Below are 26,581 nucleotides of genomic sequence, written 5' to 3' on the forward strand. Positions count from 1 at the left end.
GATTTGTATAATGGTATTATGGCTCTGTCTTATCAACAGTTCACACATGACAAAAGTGACTGCTCTGCTCCAAAGCCACAAACAGCTGGAACTCATCAGGCTGGGCTGAAAATCTGCTGGCAGAAATCTTGGTTCTGGAATGCCAAGATGCAGCTCACGAAGGACATGAGGTCACCAAACTGCTCACAAGCACCAGAGAACACGTTGTCCAGTACATCCCACATTAAAAGTAAGATACAAGGCTTAGCAACATCTTCAGAGAACTCCACCATGCATTAGCCCATGGAAGGTCTTCAAATAATAGCAAAGAGACAGAACACTGTGACCTGCTACTAGTCTGTTTATGCGTTTATAAGCAGAAAAGTTGGAATATTGGGAGCTGCCTTATACTGACTCAGGCTTTTGGTCCATCAAGCTCAGTACTGTCAACACTGACTGGCAGCAGCTCTACAGGATATCAGGCCAGATTCTCAAGAATCATTATACCTAGGCCACTGTTTCTATCCTTGGAAAATCTCACATGTGTTGTTCATCAAAAGAGCTGGGGACTTTGCTTTCAAATAAAGAACAATAACATGTGTCTGTCCAGCAATACAGTTCAATCACTCCTTACGCACGTTTAACTTGTGTGATTTCAGCCTTACATGGTTGACGGCTCCCCAGTTGAAATCACACAAGTTAAACACACAGAGGGTGAAGAGCTTGAAAGCTCTTTCTGCACAGGGTTTTCCCAGCAGAGAAAGAGCTTTTAACCTCTCAGGCTTGCTTACTGGGTTCTGAGATGCTCTCAAAGTCCTCTCAGCACACAGCTCTGGAAATGTAAGAATGTTCGCGTGGGGGCGATTCCAAGCAGGCAGTTTGATAATACACTTTTTTTGTGTATACATGCCATTCCCGGATCATAACCCCCACGCAAGACGTGATCATACCGTGCTGGTAAAAGCTGGTTCCTGGTAGATGCAGCAAGCAAATTCTTGCAGGAAATTCTGCAGAAATAGAGACACATCTATGGCTTTTACCAAAACAGTGAATGTAACAGTCCATGGCAGCCCCTAGCCTCTTCCTCCTCCTCCTCCTTTCCCCCTACATGTCTTGGGGGGGGGGCGAGACTCTGGTCATGATGTAACTTCCAGGCCACCACACTTCATCGTCTGCCAATTCTGGAGAGTGGGGGAGTGTCAAGCCTCAAAGCACACTTTTTTTGTTCTACTTGATATGACCAAGGAAGACAGGAGACAGGCAGAAGGAGGAGAGGGAGGATGCTAATTTTGGAAGCAGCCCACCAGCTCCAATAATGATCACCTTCAACCCAAAAGACAACACTTAAGTCAGAAGGGATGTTTTGAAAAGGAGACTAGCAATCTCTCCTCTTCCGGGAAGGCAGTATAAACATTATGTCCTCCCTATGGCAGGCTGATCCACTTGGAAGAGCTAACAGTGACTCATTTTGACTCACGGCAGGCACTGCCATGGCCTATGGGGTAGAGACCTTTAGCGTGGCAAAAGGCCACAAGTAGCTTCTCAAAGCAATGCCTGCCACATGGATCATTACCCCAGGGAAGGGCTTTGGGAACACCATGTGGATAAGAGCTTCAGAAGAGCGCTGCTGGATCAGGCCAATGGCCCATCTAGTCCAGCATCCTCTTCTAACAGTGGCCACCCAGAGACATTTTTAGGAAACCAGGAAGTAGAATACGCACACTAGGGCAACACTTTTCCTATCTTCCAGCAACTGGTATTCAGAAGCATTGCTGCCTCTGACCACGGAAGCAGAGCACAGTCATCCTGACCAGTAGCCATCAACGGAGCTCTCCTCCATGCAGTGTTCAGAACTACCATATTTTTCGCTCTATAAGACACACTTTCCCCCTCCTAAAAAGTAAGGGGAAATGTGTGTGTGTCTTATGGAGCAAATGCAGACGGGAGGCTCTGCTCAGCGCTCCCTTTAAAGAACTGCCCTCCTCCCTCCTCGGGGAAAAGCCCCAAAGAGCCGCACACATACTCCGCACGCTCTTTAAAGGGAGCACGGCTCTTGGGGGAGCCTTAGCCGCGCGCAGCCTCTCCCGGGCAGTGGGAGCCTTCATCCCGCTGCCCAGGAGAGGCTGCATGCGGCTATCCCATAAGCCAGGACAGCAAGCGGATCACTGCGCAGCGATCCCGCTTGCTGTCCTGGCTTCTGGGATTCAGAATATTTTTTTTCTTGGTAGTCAGGCACCAGGTGCATTTTGCACCAAAAAGGGTACAGTGAAGCTGCCTGCCTGATGTCGATAGGCAGGGAGTTCCAGAGTGCAGGGTTCTGCCACACTGAAAGATCAAGCTCCTATAAATGTGACTAGGTAGTATATGTGGCACGTGAGATGGAGTAAATCTCCCCTTTTGTAATTGTGGCATGATGCAACCAGTTTTCCCACATCTATATCTGCATGTGAAAGAAGCAAAACGAAAAAAGGATAATTTTAAAACTCCCACAATGCAAAAAAATAAGTTCAAGCACCTAACTCTTTTCACCCCTAGAGCCTCTAGACTTCAGCTCCCAGGAGCCAAGGTGGTCAGGGATAAGGGGAGATGGAGTCCAGCAACACCTGGGGGGCCACAAGCTTCCCACTCTATAGAATGAGTTAAAAGGCCTTTCCAGCAAGAAAAGAAAACAAAATTGTCTTGGGAGGACCTAGGCTGTTTTGAGCCAGAAGCAATGCAGCAAAGGGATCAGGCTTCAACACAGGAGATTTCCTGGACTTAAGACTCATTTCCTAAAGTTCTGCACCAACAGCCACTGGCTCTGAGAATCCCCTGTTAAAAAAAGAGATGAGCTGCTCCCAACTGGGGCTGTGCCTAACCCAGTCCTTCCCTTTCTCATAAAGATTTCTTCCCGTGCAAAAGTGGCTTCCTGTGGCGTTTCTGAACCATTTTTAAACTTCTTCTGAATTTTGGTGTTTTGTGGGGAGAAGGGCGACTTTACTTCATCATTTCAAAGAGACCATTAGAGGGTCTTTCCAGTAGCATTTTTTTCCAGCCTCCCTGGATGTCCAGACTGGATAGCATTCTGCTCAGACAAGGCCTGGCCCCCTTGGTTGAGTCAACGAACATAGGTAACTGTGTATCTGTGTATCTGAAGAAGTGTGCATGCACACGAAAGCTCATACCAAGAACTAACTTAGTTGGTCTTTAAGGTGCTACTGGAAGGAATTTTTTTTGTTTTGACTATGGCAGACCAACACGGCTACCTATCTGTAACTTGTTTACATCTAGTTCAGCCCCAAATCCTCAGATGAAAGAAGTAAGCTTTTGGCAGCTGAATCCCCTTCTTGAAGAGAATAAACCCTTGTTCCTTTTGAAAAACACTTTGTTCTGGAAGACACACACCTCAACAGGTTAGCTCAACAGCCTCATGGATAAGCTGAAAGGAAACCTCAGCGGCAGCTCAAGCAAATGAGAGGGGCGTTGCTAAAGACAGCCCACCCACCACATGTGGCTGCTTTCAGAGGTGAGCACTGCAATGCCTGTTCTGCAAGCTTTATCCCCTACACACAAACACCCAATAAACCCTTTCTTTGACTTGTTCTTTCAGTAGAGTGGTTTATGGGGCTTTGTGATAAGAGCAGATTTAGACCTAAAAGACAACGCAGTCCCTTTTCTGTCACTAGCATCTACTGTACCCATCACAAACTTCATGGTCCATTTTTGGGTTTATTACTTTTATATCCCACCATACGAAAGTTCTCCTCCTCCTCATTAAATTCCCACAACAACCCTGTAAGGTAGGTTAGGCTAAGAGGCAGTGACTAACCTGAGTGAGGATTTGAACTCTGGTCTCTCCCAGGTCCTACTGCGCCCCTCTGATCACTATGCCACACCGGCTCCACAAGTCAGAAGAAGATCTTCAGTCTAGCAGACGGATAGCCAAAATGGTGCCCTCCAAATGTTGTCCCCATCAGCCCCCAGCCAACAAAGCCAATAGGTCAGGGGTGTGGGAAGTGTAGTCCACACACACCAGGAGGGCGCCATGTTTTTGCTACCCCTGTGCTAGCACATTAAGGGTGCATTTGACTGCTGCAACTAAACATTTCAAAACTGCCTCCCTGAAAGAACTCTAGGAATTATGGCTCTGCCAGATTGCTGGAAATTCTTTTGCTGGAGATTCCCAGGGTTTCTTGGTTGGCAGCTGCTGCGGTAAATCAGGCTTGAAATTGGTCTAGAATTTGAAATGCAGGCGGATCTTTGAGATGTTAAGTCTCTGATGGGTGAGGTGGGGTCAGGTCTCCTGGTAAGGGCAACAAACATGACTATAAAGTGGGAAAGCACTTTGTGAATGTTTGTGTATATGCACCCACACAACCAAACAAGAAATTGGCACATGGAGATCTCTTATATCTTACTTTGACATTTTTGCTCAGGCACTTCTTATATGGGAGAAAAGAGGTCACAAAGACACCAGCCCCCTCACCTCAATGGTGTCCTTCCTGGGATAAGCCAATTGCATGCAACAGCTGACTAATGCTGTCAAGGAAGCATCTCCTGGTCAGCAGGAATATTTTTTAAAAATGTTTACATTCAGCATTAAGAAGAGTTGCAGCTGCACACAAAACCTCTCATTGCTTTACCACAGTATCAAACAATCGTTGAGTTGGAAGCAACCCCAAGGGCAATCTAGTCCAACCCCCGCAATGCAGGAATTACATCCTAAGAAGCACAGAATCAACTATTCCAACCTCCTCCAAGCCCACGGCACCATTTTGGTTGGGTTCTGCATGACAGCTACAAGATCCAGAATGATTCCAAATTCACATCAATGCACTGACACTCTAGCATTTTGTTCTTAAAAGCTGAAGACACTGTGCTTGGACATAAGCAGCTATGCCATTAAAGCCAGCCATGCAAGTAGGGATATTTACTCTAGGCAGCCAGGCACCCTTTTACTGGAAAGTGTAGCTTGTTATTTAAAAATGCAGCCTGGAAGGCCTTTTGTCAGCACAACCGATAGTCACGTTTCTCCAAAGCCACAAAAGTCAGTTCTCTGCAGACGAACACAGCCTGGCAGATTTGTGCAAACTGCAGCCAAGCAACAGGGAGCCCGTGAACAGATGCCACTTCTGCAAAACCTGCAAGCAGGACCAGAACACAAGGCCTCTCTGCCCTCTGCGGTTTCCAGCAACTGGTATTCAGAAGCATTACTGTCTCCAGCTGTGGAGGGTAGAGCACAGCGACCATGGCTTGTAGCCATCAGTAGCCCTCTCTCCCTCCATGAATTTGTTGAATCCTCTATTAAAGCCAGTCAGGTTTCACTGCCTCCTTTGGGAGCAAGTTCCATAGTTTCACTATGCACTGCATGAAGTACTTCCTTTTCTCTGTATTGCATCTTCCTATTAAAAACAGTTAAGGATAAAGAAAGTTTACATTCCCCTTTGGCCAACAACCATCTAAGTTGGCCTGCCTTGAAGTGCTTTGCTGTCAAAAGATGTAGAAGCAAAAGGGAAGAATGGCTCTCTTCACACCCGCCGCTCGACCAAACCAGAGCTGCCCATTTACATCTGCTCCTACTGCCAGCCCAAATGTTTTGGAAAATGCAAAGTTGTTTTAGCAGCTTTCCACAAGACAGAAGGCTTCTTCTGAGCATCCAGCAGGAGGATCCCTCAAACATCATCATCAACGCACCACAGGCTGGCTCTGAACTAATGGTGCTTTTGTAGCACAGGACATTTTTCATGCAGGAAGCCAGGAGAGATCTCTGGTGCAGCCTAGGCTAATATTTGCTGCGGGGGGATCTGTACTCTTTACACAGTGGATGTGTGGAAGTACAGAAGATGACCACCTTATATGCAATATCCTCTGTACTCAAGTTCCAAAAACTTTAATGACCAGTCCTGTGAGGAACCCTACCTAGGCATGGACTATACACTATGATCACATCTTACATGGGGGTTCAGTTCCAAGAGTTCCACGTATACCCAGCCTCTTGGAGCCACCCCTGTAGCTAGCAGGGGAGGGGAGAGAGAAACCCCTGTACTTCCAGAAACCACACAGCTAAGGGGCCTTGCCCAGCAAGTAAGGCAAAGAGCTCCAAGGTTCTTTTTATGCTGGGCAACCCAAGCAGACCTGGCACTAAAAGAGGCTTTAAGCCCTCTGCCTTGCTTGGGTGTGCCAGTTCTGAGAAGCCAAGGATGTTCAAACAAGATCTTGCGCCCGGTGAGATCTTACAACAGCATCCCAGAGCTGGGGCACTGAGGTGCCTTGCCCCTCAAGCAAGGTAGAGAGCTGAAAAGCTCTTTTCATGCCAAACAGACTCAGTGAGAAAAGAGCTTTGCTCGGGATTTGGTCTGCACAATTTCAAGCAGCTCACCTTCAACCACGGATGGTTGAAATCGCGCAACTCAACTGCATGTAAGATGCAATTCTGGTGTATCCTAATCACATAGCAGGAAAGGGAGAGTCCTGGAACTAAATGGAAAGGCAGCTTGGTTGGAAGCAAATTCCGACACCGTGTCCAAGAGGGCAGGAAGGGCCACACTCTGCTGTCAACAAAACAAATGGGGTGAAGTAATGAGAAGCAAATTGGCAAGCTGAATAGGAAGAAGGCACTGAAGGAGCAGAGTCGCTGAGGAAGAAGGGAAGTGGAAACTGCCTCAGAGAAGCAGGGAGAGAGGCTGAAGAGAACAGGAAAGTCACAGGAATGTGAGGTTCAAGAAGAGAGTAAATCCTCATGCATGGCCTAATTTATTTATCCACATTCCCTATTTTTGACAGAAATTTTTTTCAAGGTGGCTTCCACAAATTAAAACAACATAGATCAAATACAAAAAGCTAAAAACATTCATAAAATATCATAGATAAAAAATAATTAAGCCCTAATCAAATTAAAACATTATTTAAAAAACAAGCCTATTAAAATACGAATAAGAGATGCTGTGTTCCTTAGGCCTGACACTCCTGTGTCAATCATGTTTTTGCTAAAACAGTGGTACCTCAGGTTAAGAACTTAATTCATTCTGGAGGTCCGTTCTTAACCTGAAACTGTTCTTAACCTGAGGTACCACTTTAGCTAATGGGGCCTCCCGCTGCCGTCGTGCCGCCGTCATGCGATTTCTGTTCTCATCCTGAAGCAAAGTTCTTAACCTGACGTACTATTTCTGGGTTAGCGGAGTCTGTAACCTGAAGCATATGTAACCCGAGGTACTACTGTAAAGAGTTAACTCCAACCTGCACAGCATGATTTATTGCTGGCTCGCCTCTGACACACTGGCAGTCAGTGCAGACGATACTAAGCTAGATGGACTAATGGTGTTACTCAGTGGGAGACAGCTTCCTATGTTTGCTCTTCCTTTTCTCCCCTGTACTATTTTTGGGGGGAGCTGGGCAGTGCTCTCTACACAAATGTTCCTTTGTTTTAACTGATACCTTCTGCTATCCATAGGAAGTTCTCTGAGACCATTGGTCCATCTAGCTCAGTACTGTCTGCACTGGCCAGCAGTGGCTCTTCAGGGTTTCAGGCAGGGGACACTTCCAGCCCAAGCTGGAGATGCTGCTGGGCTGGGACCTTCTGCATGTGAAGCAGGTGCCCTACCACCAAGCCATGGTGCCTCCCCTTACAACACACATGTACACAGAAAGCTGCCTTCTGTTGATTCACGTAATTGCTGGAAATCACAGGGAAGTGGAGAGGGCTCTCCAACTGAACCCTACTTGTGGGTTTCCCACAGACCCTGCTTATGTTTTTATTGATCCATCAAACTCACAACTGCCTACACTGACCTGCAGGGGCTTTCCAGGGTTCCAGGCGGGGGACTCCAGATAGGGGACATTCCCAGCCCTACCTGGGAGATGCAATTGGGGATTGAACCTGGAATCTTCTGCATGCAAAGCAGTTTTAGCAATACCCAGCGAGAAGAGCTTGCATCAGGGTGACATCACAACCAACACAGATCATTCCTACAGTGCTTGGGCTGGGTTCCAAAACAAACACAAGCTATTATGTATTGCTGGGGGGAGATGGGGGAAAACCTAAACAGCTGCTTTAAAAATTCCCCTAATCTTAGAGTGACTGTATGTGTGTGTGGTTCTTCTCTCTCATAAGCCTTCCTTCATGGCTTTGAACCACACACCACTCATTTCATATCTCCTAGAAGCACACTGCCATTCTACCTCCAGGGGAGACCATTTTCATCTAGACTTGGTGGCAGACTGCTGGCCTGGATAGATAGAGCCTGACCACCGGGGAGGCTTCCTCAATGATTCCCCCACCGCCACAGCAATGCTCAAAGTTGCTGGAAAGATGAAGTTGCTGTCATCCCACAAACCACACATAATATCATAATATCCTATGAAGATCCTGCTGGGTCAGGCCAAAGTCCTAGCCCAACATCATGTTCTTGCAGCATCCAAAAAGATGCCCCAATGGGAAACTGATGAACAGGATTCAAGTACAACAGTACTCTCCCCTACTGTGGTTTCCAGCAATTGCTATTCAGCTGTGGAGTCAGACTTAACATGAGTTTACAGTGTGATGCAGAAGCAGAAGCAGGGGGAAAAAAAACTAATGCTATTCTAGGCTGCATCAACAGAAGCAGTGTCCAGATCAAGTGAACTAATAGTATCCCTCTATTTTGCCTTGGTGAGAATCCTTCTGGAGTACTGTGTCCGGTTCTGGGTGCCACAATTTCAGAAGGATATAGACAAGTTGGATGATTAAGGGTCTGGAAATTAAGCCTTATGAAGAATGAGGGAGTTGGGTATGTTCGGCTTGGATAAGAGGAGACTGAGAAGAGATATGAAAGCCATCTTCAAATATCTAAAGGGCTGTCACATGGAAGAGCAATCTTGTTTTCTCTTGATCCAGAGAGTAGGACCTAAACCAATAGATTCAAGTTACAGTTCTATGGTTCTATGACTCATGTCATATCTACATGAGCCACATCATTAAAGCAGAGGCGCTCCTTTTATCTGTAATTGATTCCCCACCCCCACGAAAGAATCCTCAGAACTCTAGTTTGCAAAGGAGGAGGGGGAGAGTTAGGAGAACCTTAATGAACTAGTTCCCAGGATTCTTTGGAGGAAGCCATGACTGTTAAAGTGGTCTACGAGTGCTTTGAATATATTGTGTTGATGTGAGCTTACACTCCTCCAGGAGTTCACCTCCAGGTCATCTCTGATAACAGATTAAATGTTGCGACTTTCTTTCGCCTACAACAGCCCTTAATTGGAATTTCCCGAAAAGCCTTCTGAGAACGGGCTTTTGCACGGCATGGAAAAATATTATGCTTCCATTTGGCGGAAAACCAGGAGGTGGGTAATTATATATCCAATTAGTAAGTGGGCACTGGAAGTTCAGGAGGACGTTTTTATTTCTTCTCCCAAATTGCACAAAAGGATTTTTGAGCCAGGTGGGGCACTCTCAACAATCTGAGGATGCAGAAGGAAACACCCATGTATTTTATTATTATTTTTGCACATGCTTCTGAGAGAAGCAGAAAGGAATTTATGGGCAGAATCTTCTCGCATGGTATTATGAGCCAAGAAACAGATGTACTGGAAGACGTTTCACACTTGTTTTCTTTAATTACAACTGAAGGCCTCGAAGAATTACAGTGTGGCCGTTCATCAAGGCGTCTAGGATCCTACACACATTAGAAAACTCTCATTATATGAGCTGGGGGGGGGGGAGGTCCACCCCCTTACAAAATGCAGGTAAACAAATGTACGTTTCACTTGTTTTCACACAGGTGTGCTGAGGTTGCACATTGTTACGCTATACTGTACATGTGCATTTTAAACACACAAAATTTATTTCACCCCAAGCTAAAAGAAAGGTCATGCTACATGCCATGAACTTGTCTGCCATCATTCCTCCCAGTTTTTTGGATGAACAACAGTTGTGGGGGGGGGGGTGCTGAAGTAACAAGTGGAGGTGGCACAAGCAGGTGGAGCAGCCACTTAACCCCTTCCCTTCCTGTTTGTTTGCTCAGTCGACTTCCTTAGGGGGGTGGTTGTGGTTCAGTGGCAGAACATCTGCTTTGCATGGTTCCATACCCAGGTAGGGATGGGAATGTTCCCTGCCTGAACCCCTGGAGAGCTGGAGTGAGTCAGAACATGAGCGGAGGTGCTGGATCAGGCTAGTCCAGCATCCTGTTCTCACAGTGGGGAACCAGATCCTTGTGGGGGGTTGTTATTCTTATTTACTAAATTTGCTGGTCACTTCATCTTCCCCAAGATAACCCAAAGCGACTTACAAACAAACGAACAATCCCTTATAGAAACATTAAAACCAAGGAGGGACATACAGTTGTACCGCGGAAGTCGAACGGAATCCGTTCTGGAAGACCATTCAACTTCCAAAAAGTTTGGAAACCAAGGTGTGGCTTCCGATTGGCTGCAGGAAGCTCCTGCAGCCAATCGGAAGCCACATCAGACGTTCGGGTTCTAAAGAACGTTCGCAAACTGAAACACTTACTTCCGGGTTTGTGGCATTTGGGAGCCAAAACCTTCGACTCGCAAGGTGTTCGGGATCCAAGGTATGACTGTACATTAAAAACATGCAGGAATCTTTTTGCCCAATGTGGGACTCAAACCCACAACCTTGAGATTAAGAGTCCCATACTGAACAATCCTTCCCTTCTTGTCTGAAGCCCTAGAGTCACTGCCAGCCAGTGCAGGCAATACAGAGCAAGATGGACCAATGGTCTGACTTGATATAACACAGCTTCTGATATTCCTGTGATGGTGCTATATAAATGAACAACGACTATGGTCAGACCCAAGATAAACAGGCTTCCTAAAATATTCCTGCATTCTGTATGACTGAAATTTGGCCCCAAGCCTGACTGTCATTAATTCAACTGTTTAGCATCCCAGAAAGCTGGGAACACATTTTAAGATGTTTTGGTTTACAGCCCAGATTACACAGGTATTACTTACCGTATTTTTCACTCTATAGGACGCACTTTTCCCCCTTCAAAAATGAAGCGGGAAGAAGCTATGGAGTGAAGAAGCCATAGCCCCGCGACCCTCTCCCGGCTGGAGAGGTGACACGCGGCTATTGCAGCAGCCTCTTTAGCCGCGCGCCACCTCTCCAGCCGGGAGAGCGCGCATGGGGCTAAAGAAGCCCCCCGCGACCCTCTCCCGGCTGGAGAGGTGACGCACGGCTATGGCAGGAGCCTCTCCAGCTGGGAGAGTGCGCGCGGGGCTAAAGAAGCCATAGCCCCGCGACCCTCTCCCAGCTGGAGAGGTAACGTGCGACTATGGCAGCAGCCTCTCCGCTGCGCGCCTTTCCGCTGCTCCCTGACCTGCTCTTTGGGGCTGGTGGTGGGCTTCCCCCCGCCAGCCCCAAAGAGCAGGTCGAAAGGAACCTGAAGCCTGGAGAGTGAGAGGGGTCGGTGCGCACGGATCCCTCTTGCTCTCCAGGCTTCCAAGGTAGCTGCCTGAAGGCGACTGAACGCACCTTAAACGGCACCTTGTTTTAGAGAGGGAAAATTCTCCCCCTCTCTGCGCAGCGCCTCCTGCCGCTTCGCTGAAGGGGCGCTGGGCAGAGAGGGAGAGAATTTTTTTTTTCTTGTTCTCCCCCCTCTAAAACAAGGTGCGTCCTATTGTCCGGTGCGTCCTATAGAGCGAAAAATACGGTATCCTCATTTTTAAGGTTTGCATCTCACCATTCAGAGTTTAAAAACCAGTTGTACTTTTTACATCAAAAAATCTAGCCAAACTATTCATGCATTTTGCTTACTTTTAAAAAATTTGTATTCCACCAATCTCTCCATAGTGATTTGGAGGGGGAAACCCTTTAAGAACTTGGTATATAGTCAAATCAGTAAGTTAACCATATCCATTTAACAAAGTCCAGCAACACAACAAAACAGCACAGAACTGAGCCAGCAAAAAATACACAATTTAAATTATTGCTTGCTGGTTTTCTTGTATAGAACATGCAAGAACTTGCCAATATTTTAAAAATGCAAGCAAATGAGAAAAATGTGCATGTCTGCTAGCTCAGTTCCAACCAATTCTGCAGCCCCTTTGGAAAGAGGAGGCTACTATTCTTAGGAGATATCTTTGTCTCCCAAAGTTATATTTCCCAAAATCATTTGAAGGAAACAGTAGCAGTTGAACTAGTTCAAAATCAGTTTTTACTTGGTAGCTTAAGTGCCATAATGCTTCTCTCTGGCCTCACTGGCTAGTCAAGCATCTATGGCCAAACTTATTCAGATCACTGGGAAAGAATATTACTATCACCAATTGCAATCAAAGGACAAGGGCCACATGCATCTCTATTCAGTGGCTGTTCTGCAAACAGATTTCCCCAACCGAACCCACAAACAGCTTTCAACATTACCCAAATGTAAGGGGAGGCCGCAGAGTGTTTATACCCCACTGGTGCGTGCATGCTAATTTGGTCTAAATTTCCATTTAGGTGCACAAATGGTACATAGACTGCTTATAATTAAACCTACGAGTTTAAGGCTGCAAAACAGATGGAACAGCTCCAACAGCAATACCCTATATCTTGCTCCAAAACATGCACAAAAGAAGATGAGCTCATTGCCAAGCATATCTTTCCAAAAATTCTGCAGCAAGACTATAGGTCAGCTTCGAATTCAACTGTACAGCATGAGAGATGCCTGCTTTAACTCTATATTGGTTGCATGATACATCAATACCAGCTACCTGGAAAATAACCTCAGCAGAAGACTTTCTCCTTCAGGTACTTGGACCCAAACCATACAGGGCTTTAAAAGTAACAGCAGCTTGAATTGGGCCCATGAAATTCTCTGTGAATTGGCATATGTACAAACCTAGTGGCGCTACCGATGCTTGCTAATCAAAGGTCCAGCAGCCTAGTTGACAAGTTGGAAAATACTAACAAACTGCCACCCCTCAGAATTTGCATCGCAAGCCTTGGATTTAATCTGCAGTGACTTTCCAGGATCTCAGTCTATCCTGGAAATGCTGAGGAATGAACCTGGGAATTTCAGCATGCACAGCAAAGCCCCAAAGCCTGAACCAGTCGGCTGCAGCATTGGCATACTTGAAAAGGAACAAGCACACCTACGTATCACGTTGTGAAAGGCCACATGGGAGTCAGCATAATTAATTTCCAACTGAGTGGAGGGACACTGTGTGCAAAGCTAAGAAGCCTGACACCCTTGTCCTCTGCAGAGTTGCTCAAAAACATAAAAAAGCATGCTCAGTGCGCAGTACAGCAGTCTATGCTTCTGAATAACAAGGCTCAATGAATCATCTGCATACAGCTTGATGCTGAATGTCTATCTTACCATAAATATCCCCACATGAAAACTGCTGGAGGTTTTGGAGGACCACTTACATCATTTTTCTGCCTGTTGTATCAACTGTATGATTTTTAATTATACTTTTATTTTTGGTGTTATTGTTTTTCACTTATTCCATAGAAAGAATTCAAACTGCAATACAATAAAAAAATAAAAGACCCAATAAAAATATTATTAAAAATCAATACAGTGGTACCTCGGATTAAGAACTTAATTCGTTCTGGAGGTCCGTCCTTAACCTGAGGTACCACTTTAGCTAATAGGGCCTCCCGCTGCCACACGATTTCTGTTCTCATCCTGAAGCAAAGTTCTTAACCCGAGGTACTATTTCTGGGTTAGCGGAGTCTGTAACCTGAAGCATCTGTAACTTGAGGTACCACTGTATATTTAAAGTGCCATCTTCTGTCTTCAGCCACAAATCCAGGCATGCCACGGACCACCTGGAAAAGGCTTGCATTCTGGAAACCCCGGTCATCAAGTCCCCCAAAAGGTACCTCTTTATAAAGAATTTCAGAAGCCCCATCTGTGCCCAGCTTGCTCCATTATGGAGCCAATGGGGTTCTGCTAAACTGCATATAAATATGTAACATTATTTTGTCTCCAAGGGCAAGGATGGACTATGGAGATGGCGGAGCAGACTGCGGCTGAGGGATGCTATATTCCAAAACATCTGGAGGGCACTGGGTTGAGGAAAGGTGCAGCAATTTTATGTTATCCAAGCTTGGAAAGTTCAACTGGTGAGAGAACCTCTGCAAGTCATAGAATAAATGCTTATTTTCAGGGGGTATGCAAGGGTACATAGTACCAGCATCTCTTTTTTGTTGTTAAAAAGTGTGGCACTTACTGTAACAGCTTCATTGTGAGTATCAGCACCTATTTTTCTAGGGGGGAAAGCACTGCACAGAATCATAGAATCAAAGAATTGTAGAGCTGGAAAGGACTCTGAAGGGCATCCAGTCCAACCCCCTTCAGTGCAGGAACCTCAACTAGCTCATCCATGACAAATGGCCATCCAAGCTTGGCTTAAAAACCTCCAAGGAAGAAGAGTCCATTGCCTCCCACTGTCCACTGTACCACTATTCTGACTGTCAGAAAGTTCTTCCTAAGGTTTAGTTGGAATCTCCATTCTTGTACCTTGAAGCCATTGGTTCGGGTCCTACACTCCAGAGCAGGAGAAAACAAGCTTGCTCCATCTTTCATGTAATATGCCTTCAGATATTTGAGGGTGGCCATCATTTCTCCTCTCTATATTCTCTTTTCTAGGCTAAACATACCCAGCTCCATCCACAATTCCTCATCAGGCTTGGTTTCCAGACCCTCTGTTATCTTGGTCACCTTTCAGCTTGTCAATATCCTCCTGGACATAGTACTCCAGGTGTGGTCTGACCAAGGCAGAATAGAGCACTACGATTACTTCCCTTGTTTGGGACACTATAGACTTCTGCTGATGCAGCCCAGAATAGCAATAGCTTTTCTGGTGCGGCATCACACTGTTGACTCATGTTCAGTTTGTGGTCTACCAGGACCCCTAGATCCTTTTCACATGTACTACTGGCATTCCCCATCTTATCTTTGTGTAGCTGGGGAGTGATGCTTGGGGGTTGCTCCTTGGCCCTGTGGCCAAAGTGTGGGATTCCTCAGAGTTCGAGTTTTTCCACCCATGCTTTTTAACATCTATAGGAAACCACTGAGTAGGAGCATGTTGTCAAATCATTGATATGACAGCCACCTTCAAATATCTGAAGGACCATCCCTCGGAAGATGGAGGAAGCTAGTTTCCTGTTGCTCAGAGGGGAGGATCCAAACCAATGGATTCAAATGGCAACAAAAGGAGATCCTGACTAAGACTGGGGTAAAAAGGAGCATTCCTGACCTGCCCATTGCTTTAAATTGACCACACCTGCTTTATAGGAATTTGGGACCACCTGTGTCCTTACATAAGCTAACATAAGAAGAGCCTCAGGGAGAAGGGGACCAGTATCCTGTTCTCACAGTGGCCAGCCAGCTGCCCCAATGGGAAACCCACAAGTAGGATTTGAGCCCAACAGCCCTTTCCCATCCTGTGGTTTCCAGCTACAGGGATTCAGAAGCATGGCTGCAACCATGGAAGCAGGGCATATCCATCATGGCTAGTAGCCTTCAATAGCCCTCTCCTCCATAAAGATGTCATCAGCAGCACAGGAAACGTTCACCACAGCTCATCTTTCCTGCTGCTTCGAAGGAGTGGATAAGTTTCTTGCTTATTCAACACAACGCACGATGAGCAATTTCTAGATAACATTTTGCACATTTCCCTTTCCATGCATTGAAATATACATGCATCTTCCTACACAATGGGGGGGGGGAGTGCTGGGGGGGGGGTTCTGTGGAATGCGAACTCTAAGGAACTGCACCTTACAAATCACCAGAAGCAGCCCCACTTAAACCTGGAGCCAGTAGCAATAAGGTCTCCCTTTGGAGCCTGCTTCCTAGGCAGAGACCTCCTGTAACTCGAGAAAAAGCAGAGATGGTGGGTGGCAGCAGGATTTTAAAAGGCAACTTTTACTGTTCAGTGCGTGGAGATGTTCTGCCTAGGACTGAGTCAGCATGCAATGATTTTACTGGGTGTGTTTGGAAAGTGTTTATTCCTGGGTTCATTTAAATCATGTTTTGTGTCATAAACTGCTCTGAGAGCCTCAGTAACCGGATGTCTTTATAGGGAGCATCCACAAGGCCTCTTTCTGCAAGTTTAATATTGCTTGCAAGAGAACATGCAGAGCTCCTCTGGCAATCCAAAGTCTTCTGATTCACAATTCAATATCCTCAGCACTATGCTAGCGACACCTAAACAAACACAAGGAAGTCAACACCAGCCTTAATCTACCTCCTAGTATATTTAAAGACCAATCTGTACTATACATTCAAATCAGTATTATCCCACATTAAACAGTCATGGCATCCCCAAAGAATCCTAGCTCGTGTAGTTTAAGGGTAACGAAGAGTTGTTAGGAGTAACCTCCATATTCCCCTCCCAGAGCTACAATTCTTTGAGTTCCCTGGGAAGAGGGATTGATCATTACACCACACTGGAAACTGTAGCTCTGAGGAGGGGAATAGGGGTCTCGTAACACCTCTCAGCAATGTTCTCTGAAAGAAGCAATGCCTGTTTTAAAGTGGGATGAAAGTGCTCTAAATGTACAGTGCAGACAGGGTCAATGACACACACGCACTCAAGGCACTGATGCATTTAATCCTGATGAAAACAAAAGCAGCTGAAAGCTGGGGAGTACAGTCAATACAAATTACTGGGCTGCCTGGGGCCTAACTATCATGCATACCTTATTTTTTTATCTATAAGACGCACCAGACCATAAGACGCACCTAGTTTTAGAGGAGGAGAACAAGAAAAAAAATATTCTCCCTCTCTGTTCAGTGCTTCTCCAGCAAAGCGGGAGGAGAAACTAAGCCCCTTCCATTTCTCCTCCTGCTTCGCTGAAGGGGTGCTGCGCAGAGAGGGAAAGTTGCGCAGTGCCTCTCCAGCGAAGCGAAGCCAGGCGAGCAAGAGGAATCGGTGTGCACCAATCCCTCTTGCTCTCCTGGCTTCAGCGAAAGCAACGCGAAGTCTCCTGAGCACAGCGAGGCTCCCGCTGCGCTCAGGAGGCTTCGAGCGAAAAATGTGGTATGTTTTATGTAATTCTTAGCAAAATATATTTTTCGTGCTCAATGCATGCACAATTCTGAATAATGAACTATGCATTTCTGACCTTATGTGAAGATTTGCTCCTGTGCTTTGACAATCTGACAGTGCAGTCTCATCTTATGATATGCAGGGCATTTGTTGATTTTCTAAAGAAAACCCTGTGTGAACGCAACAAAATGGTTGTGTGATCCTCAACAAATACTGCTATTACAGTGGTACCTCTGGTTACATACGCTTCAGGTTACATACGCTTCAGGTTACAGACTCCGCTAACCCAGAAATAGTACCTCGGGTTAAGAACTTTGCTCCAGCGGCACAGCGGTAGCGGGAGGCCCCATTAGCGAAAGTGGTGCTTCAGGTTAAGAACAGTTTCAGGTTAAGAACGGACCTTCGGAACGGATTAAGTACACAACCAGAGGTACCACTGCATTATACTTATCATAGGCATAAAAATGAGGTGGTGCGTTATTTTATACCCAGTGCAAATGTTTTTATCTGGGCTGCCCCTGCTGGGAAGCGGGGATCAACTGTGCCTGAATCTGCTCTTGTGGCCTTTTTTCCACACACATACAGGTGAGTTTTCTGGCTCTCCTTACTTTTGATGGCACCGATGAGAGCATTCCCATCTTTGATGACGTCCTTGATGAACTTGTTGGTCCTCTCCAGCTCCTGCTCGTAACATTTGAGCCTTTCTCTGAAGTCAGGGCTGTCCAGGTAACAATCGCTGAACTCCAGCGGAGGGTGCCCCATGGCTCCTTTTTTGACGGAGGGGGGGAGGAGAAGATGATGGAAAGAAGGGCAATAAAGATGAGAGTCATGCTTCTATTTTGCAAAGAGAGAAGAAAGCCCAACCTCCCCCCACCCCACCCCGCAATTCTCCCTTTATAATCACAGCCTTGTTGAGGGAAGACGTCGAAGGGGTGGAAGGGGGGCAGCCCAGCTAGGGCGCTCCTTAAACCACCGTGGGGGAGGAGAGGAGAATACAGGGGCTGAACGGCGGCTGCTCACCACCAACGGCAATAGCGGAGAAAGGGAAGAGAGGGGCGGTACAGCAGGGCGCCCTCCAGCGGGCGGGCCGCGGGGTGCGCCGCGGGTGGTGCGCGGCCTGCAGGTCTCCCCAGCCGCTGCATCCCTCCCGGCCGCGAGCGGGCCCAGCACCGTTGGAAAAACACTGCGGGATGCGCCGCCGGGAGGGCACCTAGAAGGGACACCAGGGAGAAGTGCAGCTGCCGTGCGCCGGCCTGCAGGCTTCCCTCCCGAGTCCCGCGCGCCCCGCATTGTTTTTTCCAGCAGCTCTGGGCTGGCCGGGAGGGATGCATTTGCTCGGGAGTCGCGCCCCGCCCATTTGGATACCCGGTCCCCATGGTTGTGGGGGGGAGTTGCGTGAACACTCACGCACCCCAGGCGCCGGCAGGGGTTGTTACGCCGGTGCCAACGGCCCTCCGCAGGGACGCAAGAAAAAAGATTTGGGAGCAAATGGAAGAAACTACCTGGAGAAATCTGGCGAGACGGCGACTTGACGCCGCATCAGCTGGGAGCCGGCTGGCTCTTCTCTTCCCTTCTCCCACGGCCGCTTGGGCTTCCGCGCCGGCTCTGAATGGACCCAGTTGGAGGTGGAGCAGGCGACCGCAGAAGCACTATCCAGCCCGGCGCGCAGCTGCAAGTCCCCTCCCACTAGCGCCAGAGACGGGCTGGGCTTTGTTCGCCTGCCTCCTTCCGTACCCGCCCAGCGCCTCGCCCTCTTACCGCTCCGCCTGCCCTTCCCTTAAAGGCGCAGCCCGGGGGCTTCGCGGGACTTCTCCACCGTCGCTTCCTGCAATGCAGGGGGGTGGGCTAGATGTCACTTGGGACCCCTTCTGACTTTGCAACTATGCAGTTCATTGGAGGCGGTAGTGGGGGCTGGGTAGTGGTTAGAGAGCCAGACTAGGAACCCAGAAAAGCCGGGGTTCAAGGGGGCTGAGCCAAAGACTTTGCAGGAAAGGCGACATCCCGACACCATTGTAGGCGCACTTGCTCCCCAGAGATCGGCCAGCTTAGGTACCCCGCACCTGCTTGCTTGCCTTTTTCCTGTCCAAATGAATGTGAGCAGGTATTTCTTGCCTATGAAATTGGGAGCAGAAAAGCGAGCCTGCCACCTGAAGGTGAAGACCTGCAGAGATTAATAACCCATTTTTAGAAATTGTTTTAGAAGAATGGTGCCTGAGTTTGGATTTGGGTTTTCCTCTTCCCTCCCCGTCCCTTTTCCTTGCGTGCCCCGCTTTGTTTGGGTTTTAGGTTGTAAGCCTGTGGGCAGGGACTGTCTTGTCCTGATCAGCCGAAGATGCTCCAAATAAACGAACGAATGAATCCCTCTTAAGCCTTTAAACTCACTGGGTCACTGCAGCTCTCAGCCTACCTCACAGGGTTATTGTGAGTATTAAATGAGGAATAGCCCATTGGAGGAAAAAGTTGGATATAAATGCAATAAATAAGTGAATAGGGTGAGATAAGTCTTTTTTTTATGGAGTACATACAGTAACAAGCTTGATGGGTCAGGAGAATGCTGTGGGCATAGTGCAGTGGGTTTGAAGCAGTGTGCCATGGCACCCTGGGGTGCCTTGAATGATGGTCAGGGGTGTCGTGGGCAACGTTAGCCTCTGTTCCTCTTCCCTTGCTTCCCTCCCTCCTCTGATGCTATCTTGCATCTCTGCCTCCCAAAGGCTTGCACAGCTGTTTATTGTAGCAGCCCTGGCTATAAGCTCTGCATGTGAATGGTGCCAGCGGGGGAGGTTGGTGGTTCAGAGACCAGGGGCAGCAGCAGTGGTTGCCCTGGGGACTCCCAAGAAGAGGGGAGAGGAGAGGAAGTTGAGGAAAGACTCCTCAAGGAAGGGTGTTCAAAAAAGGGTAAGAGGCTGCCAACTCTGCAGGCAAGGGGTGACATAATTGGGCTCCTGAGCCCCACGGGGAGCCGCAGAAAGAACGTAGCTGGTCAAGGGAGCTGTGGACTCAAAAAGGTTCAAAATCTCTGACACAGTGTATCTTGATTTCAGTAATGCTTTTGACATGATATTCTTGCAAGGAAGGTGGTAAGAGGTGGGTTGAACGTGGATTTGTAGCTGGTTGGCGGACTGAACCTAGAGTACTCATTAATAGTTCCTTGTTATCCTGGAAAAAGTGACAAGTGGGGTGCCGCAGGGTTCTGTCCTAGGCCCGTTGTTGCTCAATGTCTTTATAAATGACTTGGATGAAGGAATTGAGGGGATGCTCGTCAGATTTACAGATGACACCAAACTCGGAGGGGTAACTAGACTGACAGAATCAGAATTCAAAGATGACCTTAACTGTTTGGAGAACTGGGCTCAAGCTAACAAAATTATTTTCAATAGGGACAAATGTAAGAAAACCTCCTTTTGAGTCTTTAGCAGCAGCATCCTGCAGGGGTTAAGGCAGGGTCTGTTTCCCAATAAGATGCTCCTGCAACAGGAAAGAATCTGGTCCCAATGCTTCCTGACTGCCTTCTTAGGAGCAAAAAGGGTTAAAACTAAGCTCTAGCTGCGAAAGAGGAGGAGTCCCTTTCTAATCCCACCCCCACCACTTTTAAGGCTGCAAAAAAGCTTCGCTGGGCGGGGGAGGGGGGGGCGGGGAGAAGGGGGAACCCCCTGGAGGTGAAAATGCAAACAGCTGGTCGGGACACGGCACGCCCACTCAACCTCTGCATGCAGTACTGCGCGCAAGGGCGAGTGGGAGTTGTAGTTTTTCTCTCCAGTCCTTTGCATTAGTTCAAGTGATGCATTTTGGTAATTTTCAAGCTCCTTGACTTCATGATCTTACTGGGGGGAGGCCTTTAGACGGCCGCGTGCCTCTCCACAAGAACATCTTGGGGTCGTCCCCCCACTTCTTTAGAAAACAGGAAAATAACAAAGCTGCTGAACACACATTCCTCCCGCTTCACGTTCATCTGTTTTGACAATTGCCTCATCGGGAATGAAATTCTCGCCGGTCTCTCCCCAGCCCCGCCTCTCCTACCAGCTGGCGAGCAAAAACGGAGTTCTGCTTGCTCCAGAGTGTGGGCGGAGAGGGTATGGAAGGGTTCGGCTCTGCATCTTTCCTCTCTCGAGTTCACTACTGAATCAGGTTCCACATAGTTTTAGGTAGCCTAAATGATAATCCCGTGGATGCTTCCTCCAGATTAATACCTGCTGTGTTCAGGAGGGGTTATCCCCAGGGGAGGCTGTATAGGGCTGCACGTTTAGAGAGCTTATAAAAGTATGCGTGGCATGGAGACAATGGGAGTGAGAGAAGTTTTCTTACTCTCATAACATTCAAACTCATAGACAGCCAATGAAGCTGAGCATTTCCTCTCACAGGAGGCAGTGGTGACCACCAACCTGAATGGCTCTAAAAGGGATTGGACAAATTCATGAATGGAGGAGCACAACGCTATCAACGGCTACTGGCCATGATGGCTTTGATCTGCCTCCGTAGTTGGAGGCAGTAATGTGTCCACAGAGATTACAGGATGCTGGAGTTTATGGGCAAGCAGGATCTGAGCACAAGGTCACACTCCCCCTCCAACCACTAATAAAAAGGTAAAGGGACCCCTGACCATTAGGTCCAGTCGTGGCCGACTCTGGGGTTGCGGCACTCATCTCGCTTTATTGGCCGAGGGAGCCGGCGTACAGCTTCCGGGTCATGTGGCCAGCATGACTAAGCCGCTTCTGGCGAACCAGAGCAGCGCATGGAAACGCCGTTTACCTTCCCGCTGGAGTGGTGCCTATTTATCTACTTGCACTTTGACGTGCTTTCGAGCTGCTAGGTTGGCAGGAGCAGGGACCGAGCTACGGGAGCTCACCTTCTGATCGGCAAGTCCTAGGCTCTGTGGTTTAACCCACAGCGCCATCCGCATCCCTCCAACCACTAATACTCAGGAGCATTACAGCCTCCAAGTGTGGAGGCAGAGCATAGCCACTTTGGCTCTTTGTTTTTATCATGTGCAGGTCCTGAGCCCCAGCAATGCACTTTCATGTGCTATTTGGGAGCAATTATGAGCTTGAGCTGATGCCTGATAGCTTTTTCTAGAGTTAATCCTCCTCCATTAAAAACTTACCTTGCTTTGCTTTTGAACCAGTTCTCACAAGAATCCTATTCTTAAGCATAAAAAGGTAAAGGTACCCCTGCCCGTATGGGCCAGTTGTGTCCGACTCTAGGGTTGTGCGCCCATCTCATTTAAGAGGCCGGGAGCCAGCGCTGTCCGCAGACACTTCCGGGTCACGTGGCCAGCGTGACAAGCTGCATCTGGTGAGCCAGCGCAGCACACGGAACACCGTTTACCTTCCCACTGGTAAGCGGTCCCTATTTATCTACTTGCACCCGAGGGTGCTTTCGAACTGCTAGGTTGGCAGGCGCTGGGACCGAGCAACAGGAGCGCACCCCGCCATGGGGATTCGAACCGCCGACCATTCGATCGGCAAGCCCTAGGCGCTGAGGCTATTCTTAAGCCTAGCAAGCAACTTTATCTGCAAAAAGACAAAACCCTTCATCAACAGCTGGCCCATTCACCAATTGTTTCAGTTGGGCTTTGGTTGGACGGAAATGTTTTCTCTGTGTGGAGGCTTTTAACTCTGGGCTGCTGCAGATGCATAGGCACCGACTCCATGGGGCTTGAGGGGGCCCGAGCCCCCTCAAAAATTCGTTTGGGGGGGCTCCGCCCCCCCAATAATCTCCGGCGCCCCTCCAGCAGAGCGCCATCGCCGCCCCTCCCCCAGCCCAAAATGCACAGGGAGGGGCGGGCTGCATGCCTCCTGCCCTCCCTCCCGAGCAAAAGCTCCACCCAATTTCCTTTGGAGCTGATTAATAGGCGCAGCACGCTCTCCCCTATTCGCTCACGAGGAGGCGGTGCCACTTTATTTGCATATTCATGAGCTTATTTATTATTCATGAGCTTTCCCGGGCCCCCCCAATATTTTTTATAAGTCCGCGTCCCTGTGCAGATGGCCTCAGATATCTGGCCCATCTTCCTTGCTGTTTCCGTTGGAGACACACTTTGTATGTCCCTGGCATTGGGAACCAGTGTGCATTATAAAATGAGAAGTTTTGGAGATTACAGACTGTTTGCTTCACTCAGGCCCTGCAAAACTCAGCTCTCTTGGTTCTTTCCATCTCAGTTCACTATTCTCTGTAATTATTGCAGCTTCAAAATCAGCTAGAGTCATTTCCCTACCCCACTGTTCTGTGTGGAAATATACACAATGGCAAGTATCCCACCCACTCCACCCCCGGTTTTATTTTAACAACAAAACGACAAAACAACCAAAATAAAATGTTGATAACCTTTCCCTCCCTTTTTGTTATAGGTTACATACAGATTGATCCAACCAAGAAGGTGGGTAATCCAAGAAACTTTTAAGTTAAAATAAAGAACTCCCTTAAGAGGGAGGCCTTTATTGAAGGCCAAAGTGTTGACTGTCAACTCTTTATTGTTTTCATTTGTTTTGTTTTGTTTCATAAAATCTATATACCGATAACTAGTTAACTGTAAAAAAAAGGGGGGGGGGGCTCTCAAAACATTTCACAAAAAAGATAAAACAATAAATTATCAACCAGAAAAATTAACAACGATAATTTAAGACGTCAAACAGTTGCAATAACAACAGACTAAATTCATCAAATACTGTTGAATCCAGGCTGCACAATTCTGCTTGGCAACTTAACTTAATTTTGTACAGCTCCCTGTCAGGACTCCCAACATAGGCCTACACAGGATTTTTCCCAGTCTAAGGGACGAAGGGTGGAGATGAGTCTGGGTGCTGCTAAAGTTAATTCACTATGCCAGAGTACAACACACTAAAAAGAAAAATAGCTGCATGTTCTGGACTGTGCTTGCTATGGCAGAGCCCCTGTTCTGCATTCAGAACATCTTAGGTGACTATCAGATTTTGAAGAGCTGATATCACAGGATCAAGGTCATAAATTTTGTTGCATTACCGTATTTTTCCGTTTATAAGACTGGGGTTTTTTTTACCAAAAAAATAGGTTTAAAATTGGGGCTCGTCTTTTACACCTGTAGTGCTGAGGGGTGTTTTCTTAATTCGGAGTCCCCAAAAATAGGGGGCATCTAATACATGGGGGTGTCATACACGGAAAAATATGGTAATTAAACAACAACAAAAATATTGGATTTTGAATAAATATGCAATGAATTGTTACTGTTTCCAATGTTATTATGTTATTGCCTTCCTTAATAGGTTGTTCAAACTGCCATTCTGAAGAATGCTTTTCATAATCTGGTAATCTGGGGGGGGGGGGGGGTTGGAGGACAGAAACTGGGGATGAATTTATAGAACCAAGGGGGCAGAGGCCCAAAAGAATTTGGGAACCACTGGCTTAGCACTAAGAATTCTCTGGAATAAAATATATGGGTTGTCTTAGTTCAGTAGTCTTCCCATTCATGCTCATTTCCTATTCCTAAAAGCATTGTATGCATGGTTATTGTAACCACAAAATAATTATCCAAAACCTAACAGCTTTTCATGCCAAAGTTTTGACTGTTATGTCTTCCCTGGAATTGCAAGTACTTGGAACCATCTGTCAAGGTAGAACTTCAGACAAAACTCCTTTGTTTACAAATTTATAAGTTTTTTTTTTTTCCCAGCTGAGGAAAGAGGAAGTAAACTGGTTGACATGAATATCCTCTTTCTGAAAGTGAGTTTGAATTTACTGCTTATGGGCCTTGGAGGCTGACAGGGTGGACACAAGCCAAACAGGATACTTTGCAAGAGCTGAGCAAGATCTCAGAGACGCACAATAGCACTGCTGAATTGCAGCAATCCCAACCAGATGTAACTTCTGCTGTCCCGAAAAAAAATCATGTCTAAGGGCACAATTCTATACAGAACAACCACAAAAAGTGCTGAAAGACACATGACTATAACAACAATATATGAATAATACAAGGAAATTTATATCAAATTGACAAATACCAATTACAATGGTACCTCGGGTTAAGAACTTAATTTGTTCTGAAGGTATGTTCTTAACCTGAAACTGTTCTTAACCTGAAGCACCACTTTAGCTAATGGGGCCTCCTGCTGCCACCGCGTGATTTCTGTTCTCATCCTGAATCAAAGTTCTTAACCCGAGATACTATTTCTGGGTTAGTGGAGTCTGTAACCTGAAGCGTATGTAACCCGAGGTACCACAGTACAATTGCAATGCAGTGCAATCACATCTTGTGCGCAATAAACTTGAGTGTGAGGTAGTTTAGGTTGAGAGTGACTGCCCCACAAAGTCACACTCAATGAGCTTCATGGCTTGAGTGGGAGGATTTGAACCTTAGTCTCTCTCAGGACCTAGTCCAACACTCTAACCACAGCACCACACCGGCACAGTCTTGTGCCGTTGTATCATGTCCCAACCACTGCTTGCTTTTTTCTTCTGAGTTGGTGCCTAACAATTATAGTATTCAATAAGAACTTGAATAGAATTTTTTATTTTTATTTTTAACAAAACTGCTATCTGATTAATATGTGCATTCTCTTTTAATTAGCTGACTGATTTTTTTAAAAAGCTGTATCTCTACTACATTGCTCTGCTGTTGCATAGACATCCTTGCAATTGCCTCTGTTCACAAGTATTTTATGTTGCAAACCTTTTAAAAAAACTAACCCCTGTTTAGTTAGAGGTGAACATCTGTCTCTAGATCTATTTCCCAGTCACACAGGCATCTATCCCTCAAAGGCTGTAGTAGTAGGGCACCCTCTGGTGGTTAAAAAGAATAATCTCCCTGGCATAATCTAAATTATCAATTTGCATAAATAAATAAGGAAGGAAGAATGATCAAGCAGAATTTGCAGAGACAACTATTTACGGTATTTATCGGTGTATTGCATTTGCATCCCACCTCCCCCCCCCCCAAGAAGCTAAAGACGGCGTACGTAGTTATCCTTGTCCCTATTTCATCCTCGTAACAGCCCTGTGAGGTAAGATAGGATGAGAGTCCCATGGCTGAGTGGGGGATTCAAACCCTGGTCTTGCAGTCCTGGTCTTAAACTATAGCCACTAGTTCACCACTGGCTAAAACGGATAGAGAAAAACCATTTCATGCATGGGCACGTTGGGCAGGGTGTGGAGAGTGCAGGGCTAACTTTACTTCTCCTGCTTGCCTCCTCCACATATACAGACAATTAAGATTAGCCAGAGTGTCAGATGTTGTGGGGCAGGGAGTCATGATACCAGAGTACAGAGATGAATTTGTCATGTGCCCCGTAAACCCTGTGCCCCGTAAGCGACCCTGCTGCTCTCAGGTGCCAGGGAAGAAGGCAATGATCCCATTACCAGTGTTCAGGCAAGGTTCAGTTGCCTGCCTGGGCAGCATCTGGACCTGGAATGTGTTGGGGACGCAATCATGTCCTTTGCCTCAGATGGAAAACTGTCCTGAGCTGGTCTTTGGTTTGATATTATTGTCACAGTGACCTTGCAGAGGCAATTAAGTTGTGAGGCAATACATGCATGTGGTTTGATTTTGCAACACTTAGTAAATTGAATGAACCCTGACCAGTTCAGCTCAAATCTGTTATATGATTGTACAGTGGTACCTTGGGTTAAAGATGCTTCAGGTTACAGACTCCACTAACCTAGAAATAGTACCTCGTAT

General features: G+C 46.9%; 1 protein-coding gene across 4 annotated transcripts in view; it reads right to left on the reverse strand.

Annotated features, from left to right (window-relative positions):
* OPHN1 (oligophrenin 1) overlaps positions 1–18,649 on the reverse strand; it is a 115,000-nt gene extending 96,351 nt beyond the window's left edge. For 2 of the 4 annotated variants that reach the window (XM_077922733.1, XM_077922732.1), the window contains exons 1-2: positions 18,441–18,649; positions 17,547–17,705 (exon numbers count right to left, since the gene is read on the reverse strand). In XM_077922733.1, coding sequence (XP_077778859.1) covers positions 17,547–17,700 — 154 coding nt within the window. In that variant the 5' untranslated portion in view covers positions 17,701–17,705; positions 18,441–18,649. The remainder of the gene's footprint in view (positions 1–17,546; positions 17,706–18,440) is intronic. The other 2 variants (XM_077922736.1, XM_077922735.1) reach the window with 1 other exon arrangement.
* Between the last annotated feature and the right edge of the window lie 7,932 nt (positions 18,650–26,581).

Source organism: Podarcis muralis, chromosome Z (genome assembly GCF_964188315.1).
Source record: "Podarcis muralis chromosome Z, rPodMur119.hap1.1, whole genome shotgun sequence".
Classification (NCBI taxonomy): domain Eukaryota; kingdom Metazoa; phylum Chordata; class Lepidosauria; order Squamata; family Lacertidae; genus Podarcis; species Podarcis muralis.